Genomic DNA, 11,854 nt, shown 5'->3' on the forward strand with positions numbered 1-11,854 from the left:
CTGGTTTCAATTAAGTGTTTTTCTGCACTGCATTTAAATGTGAAATCAACAGTTTCAAGGCTGACTGCTACTAACGCCTTCAATTTTTTCAGGCCACAAGGCCCATCATTTTCGAAAATAGCAGATACACACTACAATCAATTTAAAATTGACCTACATAAAACTGCCTTCATTTTTCCTTTTTTCGGCTTCATTATGCAAGAATTACGTTTTGGGCAATAGAAGAAATCTTCCTAAGTTGACCCTCGTCATCATGAAGCTCAGCTGTACTACAAATATTGAGAATTCTATTTTCCCTATATTTCTATGAAAAAACACACAAGCAGATGGCTAATTAATCAGTTCAATGGACGTATGCATAGCTCTCAGTTCACATTTGCCAGTGAAAATGATATTACGATACTATCACCGTTATCAGTATTACCCATTACAAGTCTGCTTGATCCCATATCCGAGAGAGGCTTATTGCTGCTGAAATCAGCATAAGTTGAAAGCAGCAAGCTTATTCTACTACACCATTACTACTCAAGTACATATAACCATGACTTTACAACAAAGAAAACAATTAACAAATGTTATAAGCATCTTCCGAATGGTCAGACTATTTATACCTTTTGCATGTTACAGGTACATATGAAAGCAAATTGGTGTTGCAGCACTAATGCTCCCCCAATAAAGCTCTTAATGGTGTGGGAGGAACACCCAGACTTGTGATGATATTGAGTATGACCCTTCAAATCTTGATGATACCCCAAATCACACAGACGGGAAATACTTGTTGAGATTGAATGGAAGGGAATAGAATTCCTCACTCCTTGTGTCGGTCTTGAAAGACTTGAACTTGTCCCACCATGGCTTGCCTCTGTCTTTCCTTACCTGACTATCCTTTTTGTGCAGTGTGTTGTCCAAGAAATAAGCCAGGATACCCGCGACAAATGCTTCCGATGAGAATGGCACATTAACCATGTCATTGAACTGAACAACAACAACAAAGCACAAGAAAGTTCTCAGCAAGATCTAATACATGACTATGGAAAGTAAGTGAAGATGATTAAGATATTCAGAATCTAATGCCAATTTCCATACCCATCGTCCACTCGTGTGAACAGGTCCATAACCAGCAATAACTGTGTACTCATTGAAGTACTGTGGAACTGACAAACCCAGAAAGATGGAGAAACCTAATATAAACTTGGTGCGGAAACTATTCAGATTGCAGAACTGGAGGAAGCTTAAGCCTCCAACGCCTGCAAACGATAAACAACATAAGAAGTCACTAATTCTTGAATAACATATATCAAAGATTATTGGTCTGAACTTGCTTCCATATGCTTACCTACATAAGCGAAAAAAATGCAATACAAAGCACCTACGATGGGTGCTGGTATAGAAGCAAAGACTGCTCCAAATTTTCCTGAAGATGATGGTGTTGTCAAGACAATCACAGGGAAAAAGGAAAGGGAGGGGCGTAGTCAATTATCAAATATATCAGTGAGATCCCTCTCAAAGGGAATGTTTAAGCAGGTGATTTACCGAGAATTGAGAAGAAAATCATAAACCCTGCAGATATCTGAACAACTCTTCTGCTGCCAACACGTGTCAGTGCTAAAAGACCAGCGTTCTCACTGCATATACGCAGAGGAAAGGACATCTCAATCAACTATTATAACAAGAGTTTATCACTTGGTAGAAGAATTTTTCTGGACTTACATAGATACAGAAGATCCATTACCAGTGCCAAACAACCCAGACAGTAAAATGCCAATTCCCTGAGATACAAGCAAGAGATTGTTAAATTAACGACAGCAACAAGACCTGAAACTTGAAAATAATAAAGAGCAACGCGGAAAGACCAAGAAAACAGTTCATCCTCATGAATCTTATTGAGCTCGTTTTTTCCCAATACATGATCTCACAAAAAGAGGCTTTCTTTTCTCTTCTCATGGTCCAAACATTCAGTTATCCAGATCCAGTTAATCAACACTCCTTTCTCTAGCTCTAGCTGATGCTTAGCTTAAAGTATATATATTTCTATGTATATCGCCTCATATTTTACTTTTGTTTCGTGAATTTGGGATGTTAAATGCTATGATTATATTAATTTGAAGTGTTTTTACTTGTAGGAATGATTCGAGAGCAATTGGGGACGAAACGCGTAAGATTTGAGCTAAAACGAACAAAACCGGGAAAAATGCCATTTGGGCGCCACAGGCAGCGCCTGGCGCCACCTGTGGCGCTGAAAACAGTGTTGGCAAATTGGGCAGCGCCCTGGTGGGCGCCTGGCGCTAGCCAGGGCGCCAGTGACGTGAATTTTCTCCAATTTCGCCCGGGACAAGGTTATTTCGGCCCTAGACCTACCCAACACGTATAAAAGTAAGACTAAACCTATTTTTGAAGGAAGAGACGCCACTTTGGAGGAAAGATACACACGGGATTGTGAGGAAGCGGAGAATTCTCAGTTTTCTTCATTTTTTTCTAGTATTTCCAATTGATTCAACACTTATGCAATTGTTTGATTACATCATGAGTGGCTAAACACCCATTGTTCTGGGGTTGTGATTTAGCCATGAATATTGTTGTTTGATATTAGCTTGACCTTAATTATAATTCACCAATATATAGTTGTTTCTTCTATTATGTGATTAATTGCTTAATTGTCTGGCCAGCAGTTAAGTTCTATTTACTATCTATGCTATGCTTGGGAAAGCCGTGTTTAGATTAGAGAAGAATTGAAGAGAGCATGATCTAACCCTTAGGGGGAGCGGATTTGTGGTTAGAATAGGAATATACCTAGTCACCGTGTTTAATTAAATATCGTAATCTTAATGCGTTCTTAATAGATTGATTTCATAGGAATATAGGCGTTAATCTATTGAGAATAGGTGAGCAGTACTTCGAGAGAAGGCTATGAGAGCATTTATCGATTAATTAGCAACCATGAGTGAATTATATGAAAGGGAGAGTTAATTAGAACACAATACGAATGGTGAATCGATCACAACCCTGGAATACTTGTCTCTACTGAATACACAACAATCAACTCGTTATTTGATAATTTAGTTATTATTTTGAATCGTAATATAATATAATCATATTATTGGACTTTGACTTTACTGGATTGAATAACAATGTTAGTGATTTAGTGAGTAGTTTATACAAGTCTCTGTGGGTTCGACACTCAACTTATCATTATATTACTTGTCGACCACATATACTTGCGTGTGTGTTTGGGAGCAACACTAGCTCTAACTCTTGCACTTCCCGATTACTAATCGGTTAGCTAGCATGTTTAAGTCTTGCATAGGTTCACAACATGACTGTAAAAAGTACAGATTGCAGAAAAAATGAGAAAGCACAAGAAACAATAATATTTGAACTAGATAAAATTTTGGCTTGTAACACCCGATTCCCAGTCTTCTGAGATTATTAAGAATGCTCCAGGGTAAACACAAGGCATAGGAAAAATGATTAGATAGTGTAGAGAGGAAAGGGAGACTTGGCGCACTGGTAAGGTTGTTGCCATGAGACCATGACATTACGGGTTCAAACTGTGAAAACAGTCTGGTATAGAAAAAGTAAAGTAAGGTTGCCTACAATAGACCCAATTTGGTCCGACTCTTCCCTGGAACCCCGCACATAGCAGGAGCTTAGTGCGCTTAGTGCATCAGGTTGCGCTTTAGGAAGCAGGAAGAAAACCTAGAAACCACAAGAGGAAGCAAGAAAGTATTATTGGTCATCAGATGGCCATGCATGAATTTTGAAGTATTCCAATCTTTATCCCAAAAAATGATATCGGCTAGATATGGCATCTGTTGTTTACATCACGTCCAAAGTAGATTGAAATCTGCAGGTCAGCAACCAATTTGACTAAAATTGGCATTACAGAATAATTGTTCTATGGAGCTGAATTTGAGAGGAAATAGATTTCACTTGGGGAGATGGATGCATCACAACATTGGTGGATAATCTGAAGCTTAATCAAAAGGTATAAATGACGAGCAGAAATCATTCCAAAAGATCCTACACATGTGATTGCAAGTAAACATCCACATCAACTAGAAGATATTATTCACGATTCATGTTCCGTTTTGCTAAAGAACGGGGAGGAAAGGGAGCAGGAGGGATGATTCTAGGAAAACGCCTTTTTACCTGCCAACCTACACCTCTGCTGAGTACGGATGGTGGCAAGGGAGTAGCACTTGCATATCTCGTAATTGCAATAAAACCACCAGTGGACTGAAAAAAACAAAATCGACCATCAGAAGGGAGTCGGTTCCAGGCTTGTCTAGCCCAGGTATCTTTTTCTTCACAAAAATTAGCAATCAAAAGAAGCGCAAAGAAACAACAGAACTGAAAAGGAAGCAAAATGGGCGAAAATAGAGCAGGGGATCGTAAAAGAACAGAACAGATTAAGGTTGAAAAGCAACTCTTAGACATCTGCCCCAACAACTAGGGGCTCATAATAGTTATTGAGCCTATTCTAAGCAGTCAGCAACGGTGTCTAACACGCAAAACCTCCAATAAGATAGTGTAAAGCATTCACAATTTTAACCAATTGCTATACCAGGTGGATAAACTAACCTCAACAAGAGCAACAAATGCAGCCATCATCATAGCAAATGCTTCACCAGCATCAAATGAAGGTGGTCCCCACTGGAAGGGGTATGGAACTCTGATCCTGCGGACAAAGACCAGCGAGAGAATATGATCGACAACTACAGATTATAAGTTGCTTTGAATTGACAATACTTGAAGGGCACCAAATAGAAATAGACAAGTACATTGTGAACTATAGAAGGCGCATACAAGAAAAAGTGCTAAACAAATAGAAAGCTTGGCACAAAAAAATAGCACATCATGTGTTGCAAGAATAATACCACCATTGAAGGAGTGGAAGTGGAGAAAACAGTAAACTTTTTGTGCTTTTAGAAGTACAACAGTGAAAAACTGACAGCTGACTTCAAAAGACAATGTATCTGCTCCTAAACATGAAAATCAGGTAGGTGAGCTTCAAACACCCATCCTTACTTATTCACTTGCACATACAAAAGTAACTACTACGCCTCAATCACGAGCTAATTGGGTTACTTATTACTTGCACATAAGTGTTCCTAAATCGTAATTCAAATGTGATATCTACCAATTATGCTCAAGGTAAAAATTAATAGCAATAAATAGGATAAGCACATTTCAATTGCGACTAATATGGTGATGGAGACAAAATTGCGGAATTTCACCCCGTGCAAAGGCTTATCTTACAAATTCCACAACCTATTTCTTTTTATCTTTCCTCTATTGTCATTTGAGAAAAATAGCAAGCGTGTTAGTTTTCACATCATTGAAAGAACCAGTCACATTTTAACTTCTTAGAGTTCCTGCTGATGGAATCTAATGAGGTGATTAACCTTAAATCGCGCAACAAGAAGACAGTTCATGAGTCTGTAAGTCTATTAAAATCTCGGAATTATAAGCTCATTATGAGGTTATCTCATGTATCAATATGGAAGTGTCATTATGCCGAAGTTTGTGGTTGCCATATACATCACGTAAACTATCCTGTGTCCCAGCATAGAGATGTATATGATCCAATCTGTTCATCAATAAAGATAGCAAGCTCATTTATGCATTAAATGAGCTAAGTTTCAGATCCTTCTCGAGCTTGATTATTAAAAAAGCTACGCTCACCTAACCCCGGCTTGCTCAATTTGAATACCCTAGCAAAAGCACACTCAGATACTTGTGCTTCTTCCCTTTGCCACACAATCCGTCACTCACCATCCCAAACAGCAGCCATTAATCATATTCCAATGTTTATCTATATGGAGTCATCATCAATCATCACGAACCCAAACATTCAAAACTTTAACATGAAGTCAATGATGATTCCAACTTCTTTGAATGTCAAAATTTTGACATTTTCTGTTTAATTATTTGAGATTCAGAGATTTAGACAAAGATTGACAAAGTTTTCATTGGTTTGATTGACAGATACATATCTGATTATTGTCTTCCTCATGCATAAGGAATCAAATGCCCCTATAATCCTTGAAATTTGAATCTAGTTGGTGAAAGCTTATTTGTTAATTATCCTACAAAGGTGACTAAGCTTTCGTCCTATCTGGTCTATATATGTGCTTACAGGCTGCGACAGACAAAAGAAGTTGGAAATTGAGATGGTCCAGAGAGACTTCAGTTTTCGCATTCAAGCTCAACTTTTTGAGCTACCCCTATTTCTTTAGTTGTTTGATCAAGAGCTAAGCTCGTATGATAACCAAGATAGGGCTTGGGCTCAGGAAATTTCCAACCGAGTTGACCTCCCGCTTCTCGGCATAGGTTGGCTAGTAAACATATCTAGAACTAATCAATCTACTTCTTTTTTATTCTACCCAGCTTGCACCACCGCCGCAGTCCCTAGTAAGAGATTCTTTATTTCCATACTACAAATACTTCAAATTACGTTAGCAAATTAGTAGCATGAGAGCTACTTACCACTTTAACGTTCAACTTCATCAAAAAAAAAAAGTCCATTTTAATCCTACTTTTGGACCCACAAACGGAAATCCAACGGAATTACCAGAGGTCTGACCAGGCGCTAAATGTAGCAGAAAAGGATGAGGCGTAAGGAAGAGAAAAAGCACTCACCATGGAGCACCATCAATGAGTCCAGCACGATCCGTTCTACAGCTTGCTTGGGTCTTCGGTGGCGTCCCATTATAAGCCCCACCCACCGTAAGTAGGTGTGCGTAAATCCATACAATTACCACCGTGAAAAGAACAGCAAACCGATCAAATATATTCTTTCCTGGGCGTATCAAATGTGCCAAATACTGCAATGACCACCAAAATCAAATGATCTGTAATTTTATATTCCACAATTCAAAGCAGCATAAGGTGATAGCAATATGATTTTTCGATAAAGCATCTCACCTGAGAGAAAATGACCAAAAGGACCAGCTGTGGCAACCCAATTTCAACACATTTGGCAACCTAAACATAGAAGGTAGTCAGATACAGAAAACATTTCAGCCATTATATAGCAACAAGAAAGTAGACAACCAAAAAGGAAAAAAGGCTAATCTACATCAATACTTACCCCAGGAAAACCAAATTCGTAGAGCCCGAAGCCAACAAGAGAAACTAAAGGAACAGCTGAAAGTGGGCTCAAAAACCTAAATAATGGACAGAAATAAAATGCCAATCAGAGCTACTTTTCACTGGAGTAACACAAAATGATGACGCAATGACATGGTGCAAACCACCAAAACTGACCCTTTAAGCAATTATTTGATCTTCAATCGCAAAAAAAGACAATAACATGTGTAGAAAGAGTGCTTTATTAAGTTATCGGAACTAGTTCATAAGTCTAGAAAAGGGAATAACATCAGCCAGTCATACATTGAGATAATAGGAACTAGATCAGAAGTCTATACATAGGGAATAACATCAACCAGTCGTATGTCGACACTAAATGGCACACAAATAAATCTTGTGATGGTAACAAACCTTACAACATTGCGCCAAAGACCACTGAAGCCTAGGACAATCTGAAGTGTTGAAGCAACAATAAGTGCACCTTGGGTGGCCCGCATTATCTTCTTGAATCTCTGATGAAAAACAGAAAATGTAACATAATATCAGGACAGAATATCACCAAGATGCAGTGGATCAGTCTACGTTATGCCTAAACATCTTCTATAAAAATTAAAAGAACATGCACTAATATGAATTATTTTGAGGAAATATGATTACTAGCTTCCAAAGCCACTAAGGATTTTGTAGATTAGTGTCTTTGGCACTCAAGTTATAATATTATATTATAAAGAGAATAAGAACAGCTAAACTGTCATCCGACTGATATACCTACGAGAAAACTGCATCACAAAACCAATTTCTCTAATTTTCTTTTCAATTGACTATAATACATGATCCAAAAAACAAAGGACAAAATTAGCATCTAAAGACACTAACCGAAACAGGGTCTGGGTCTTCCCATCGTCCTGAAAGGATAATTGAAATTGTAGGTGCAACAAAGGTATAAGACGCTCCAATCACAGCTGGTAGTCTAGTTCCAAAGTAAGATTGCAACAAGGTGTTCAGCCCAGCAACAAATAGCAATGTCTGAATAACTTTGGCTTTCTCCTCCTGCGAAAGGGCAGATAATCTTTTGTTTAATATTGTCACACTATTTTTTAAGTCGAAATAAAACAATTCATTTTAAGCAGTATAACAGCTTTCCGCTGTCAATAGGCCTCACATTTCCTCCTCCCATTTGGGGAACTAGAGCCGTAGGAATGATAACTGTGGTACCGAGCATAACCAGATAATGCTGAAATCCAAGAAGGATAGCCTCAGCTGCATTAAACAATAAGACAAAATCAGCATAGTCGACAATCCACAGTTCAGAAAATAATCAGCAACAAAATAAAAAATATAGAGAAGTGTTCGGCCACATTTTTGTTCAAGATCAGCAACAAGAAATGAAGCAGTTACTATACAGAGTAGACATTACTCCAATGTCAGTCAACAAGACAATAGTTTTTTACCAAGTCAGTGGGATATTTCATTTCATGTGTGACCAGAACTGGATAGAATAAAGCATACTAATCACCCTAAACCCCAAAAGGTAACTTTCAGAAATATGGAATATAAAGAAATGCCACTAATTACAGTTAAATAGTATGTTATAAGGCTAAATGAAAAAAGAAAGTCATCTGCTTTAACAACTAGAATTTGAGAAAATATAGAAAAGGTGAAACTAAAGCAATTAATGTGTGCTCTGCTCAAATTCTCAAAACAGCAACAAACATTACATAAAGAAGCAATTCAAAGCCTGTGGGACAGAAAACAGAGTTCAGGAAAATCAGGCAAGAATGGATAAGATTATGCTACAATGCTAAAACAAAGAATTCAAAGAATTAAATACTTACGCCAAGGAGGAGGACTAGTAATGCAGTAAGAAACATTAGGAAGCTGATCTTTTGGTGGGTGTGGTGCTGGTTCATCTGCCTTTCCTGCCATCTCTCTATCTCTCTCTCTCTCTCAAAGCGAGCACAGTATACTATTCGGTGAAGTGTCTAGAGAGTAGAGAGACTAAGCGGTGCAAAATCCCAAATCTGCACAATGGCACATAATAAATCTCTCAGAAACCAATAAAAGGTTAGAAAAAGGACTCAAGCTTTTTGTTTTGAGTACCTAGAAAGCAAGATTGCAGAAAAAGATTTAATTTTTAAAGTACCCAAAAAGCTCAATCACTCATATATGAACCACGCAAGCTTTGACAAGATTGGAACAACAACCCACATGTATATATGTTCCCACAAAATCCACTCACTTTTACTACTATATCTTACTGTTAAATGAATATAAAAAAGAAATGCAAATGAATGAAACTGTAACACAGTGTTTTGCTTTGACACTGTAAGAAAGAAACTACCATAAGCAACTTCAAGTTGGTATGATGTATTAAGGTCAATAAAATCACAGACCCCACTTTCATTTCATCATTTTCAAGGGCAAAAACAGAGGTTACACGGAGAGGAAAAAAAAAACTACCAACACATGGTATTTGTTGCCAAAAGTTAGAAGGAAAGGGAGGTCTGCAGACTCAAAGCAAAAATGTAAAGATAAAAATAGACTGAAAAGTGAAAATTGACCCCTCAACTTTAAACACCGCTTCTTTTTACCCTTCTCTCTCTTTCTGTTTCAAAAAGAGATGCAAGAATTAAAAAAATTCGAAGAATCTCTCGATCAGGCACACATTTATTAATGTTGTTTATTGGTCTTTCCGAATTGAGTCGACATACATTCGCTCCCAGGGATTGACACTTCAAATAAGTAAGTAGTAAAATACTACACCAAGGGAATTTTTGTGCCCACCCTCTCTCTCGGTTAATTTACTATTTTTCTCCTATTCTTGTCATCCATATTTTAAAGGTGAATGCACCTAGTTTTCTGGTTAAATTTATTTTATCTACGTCTGTACATTGTTTCAGTTCTTTTTTAAAATGACGGGTTTGTCCTTGAAAATACTTCAGAATCAAGTTCAGCAAACTAAATTTTTTAAAGAATAATTGAATTTTGACTAATATGATTGAGGAATTTGTACCATCTAATTCAGAAAAAGAATTAGAGGAATATTGGGGTGCACAAAAAGAAGTGACAAATTGGAAAGGAACAAATGACACCGACACATTCTCCCTATATTTGGTTCCAATTTGCATCAGATCCCCTATTCGAATTTTGTTGATACTTGAGGAAATTTCCACCTTAGTCCCTCCATATAGAAAAATAAGTATAAAAATCCTACTACTATTTTGTTGATGACAATATAATATGAAACATTATAGCGCTATAGTTTTTGACTTATTTATGGGGGGAAATGTTATTATATGTACCAAAATTTACATTCTGATTTTGACTATCCAGATAATTCTTCCTACTTGTTAGTTTGGTGCTATTTTCTTTTTAATTTAAATATTCAATATTCACTTGTTCAACTAACTTAAATTTACGTTAAGTAGTTGGTTAAATACTAGATAAAATAATACTCAGCATTTATCATTAGGGTTTTGGTACAATAATTTATCATTATTGCTTTGGTGCAGTTATTAGTACTCACTATTATCCTTATGACTTAATAGTAAAAGAAAAAAGTACTCTCAGAAGTCAGAACAAGAATAATGTACCTTGCCATTGCAGTCGGCAAAAATTGGATGATTGCTGAAGAGGTTAAAATCACGAGACATGTACTCTTCCAACCACGGGTTACAGTCTAGGATTGATGATAGTGTTGGATATCTAATTTTTAGTTTTATATTGCTTATAATGAAAATGTATAACTTAATTTATTTTTTTCTTTAGTGTTTAGTTATGTAATTAATAGTACTTATTAGCTATACTTATTTTAGCATGACCTATATAGTATTTTTAGATTATATTAATTTTTACTATAGCTTATTAATTAGCAATATTTGCTTTATAAAATTTTATTATCTTTGTTATTGAATATTTTAGTATAATGCTATGACTTATCTGATATTATTGTGTTTTTTTCTTGAAAAATATATTATATAGTTGTATCTTATTAGGACTAAAGAAATATATTTGGAGCACAAGTTACATATTTTTTGCTATGAAGACTTTACCGGAAAAAAAAAACCGAAAACCTGGAAAAAGAAATCAGAAAACCCGAGAAAAAACGAAATTGAAAAACCCGACTTTATTGGTTTGGTTTATATATTTAAAAATCCGACATCATTGGTTTAGTTTGATAATTGAAAAATCCGAACAACTCGACCTATGTACACCCCTACTTTCAAGCATCAGAAATTTTTTAAAATGTTCCTTATGAGTTGTTAAATATTAACTTAATTATACAATTTATATTAAGTGTGCTTGATATAATGAAAGTTATTTTTTATAAGAAAAAAACCTTGAAAAGTGCTTTTCATGCTAGAATTATTTTCTAGTGTTTAGTTCATTAATTGTTGAATGAAAAAAAATCCACGTTATTTCTTTTTTCTTCTTTAGGATAATTCCATTTGTTTGTTGTTTTTTTACTGTAGTAAGTAGTATATTAAAAGTCACTTCTTCTTTTTAGTTGTTCTCTTCAATGGTTGAAAAGAGAATTAGTGAAAAAGGTGAAAAGAAGAAGGTGGATCTTTCGGCGGAATTGAGAATAATTCGTTACAACAGTAAAATTAAAAAGGAGCTTTTTCTATTGCTTTTTCGAATAAGTGATTAGGGTAATAAGCCCAGGATGTTAATTCCAAGAACATTAAACCTAAAGTTACGAATGATTGTAGTGTTGTCTCAGCTAAAAATATGGAGATTTTGTAAATTACAATGACCAATC

The 11,854-nt window shown here is 36.1% G+C and overlaps 1 protein-coding gene across 3 annotated transcripts; it reads right to left on the reverse strand.

Moving 5' to 3' along the window:
- Positions 1-375: 375 nt before the first annotated feature.
- On the reverse strand, positions 376-9,635 carry LOC104231657 (nucleobase-ascorbate transporter 6). Of its 3 annotated transcripts, none has more exons than XM_009784689.2 (15): positions 9,434-9,635; positions 8,928-9,113; positions 8,255-8,352; positions 7,969-8,142; positions 7,504-7,604; positions 7,094-7,169; positions 6,928-6,987; positions 6,643-6,827; positions 4,582-4,678; positions 4,150-4,236; positions 1,711-1,769; positions 1,534-1,625; positions 1,337-1,414; positions 1,087-1,247; positions 376-975 (listed from the first exon to the last, which is right to left on the reverse strand). In XM_009784689.2, exons 2-15 carry the CDS (start codon positions 9,016-9,018, stop codon positions 757-759), a joined length of 1,578 nt encoding a protein of 525 aa, XP_009782991.1. In that variant the 5' UTR covers positions 9,019-9,113; positions 9,434-9,635; the 3' UTR covers positions 376-756. The 3 variants fall into 3 exon arrangements, with proteins under 3 accessions (XP_009782991.1, XP_009782992.1, XP_009782990.1); XM_009784690.2 differs by having other exon boundaries at positions 9,236-9,600; XM_009784688.2 differs by lacking the exon at positions 9,434-9,635 and adding an exon at positions 9,193-9,280.
- Positions 9,636-11,854: the final 2,219 nt, after the last annotated feature.

This window comes from Nicotiana sylvestris, chromosome 3, assembly GCF_000393655.2.
Source record: "Nicotiana sylvestris chromosome 3, ASM39365v2, whole genome shotgun sequence".
Lineage (NCBI taxonomy): Eukaryota > Viridiplantae > Streptophyta > Magnoliopsida > Solanales > Solanaceae > Nicotiana > Nicotiana sylvestris.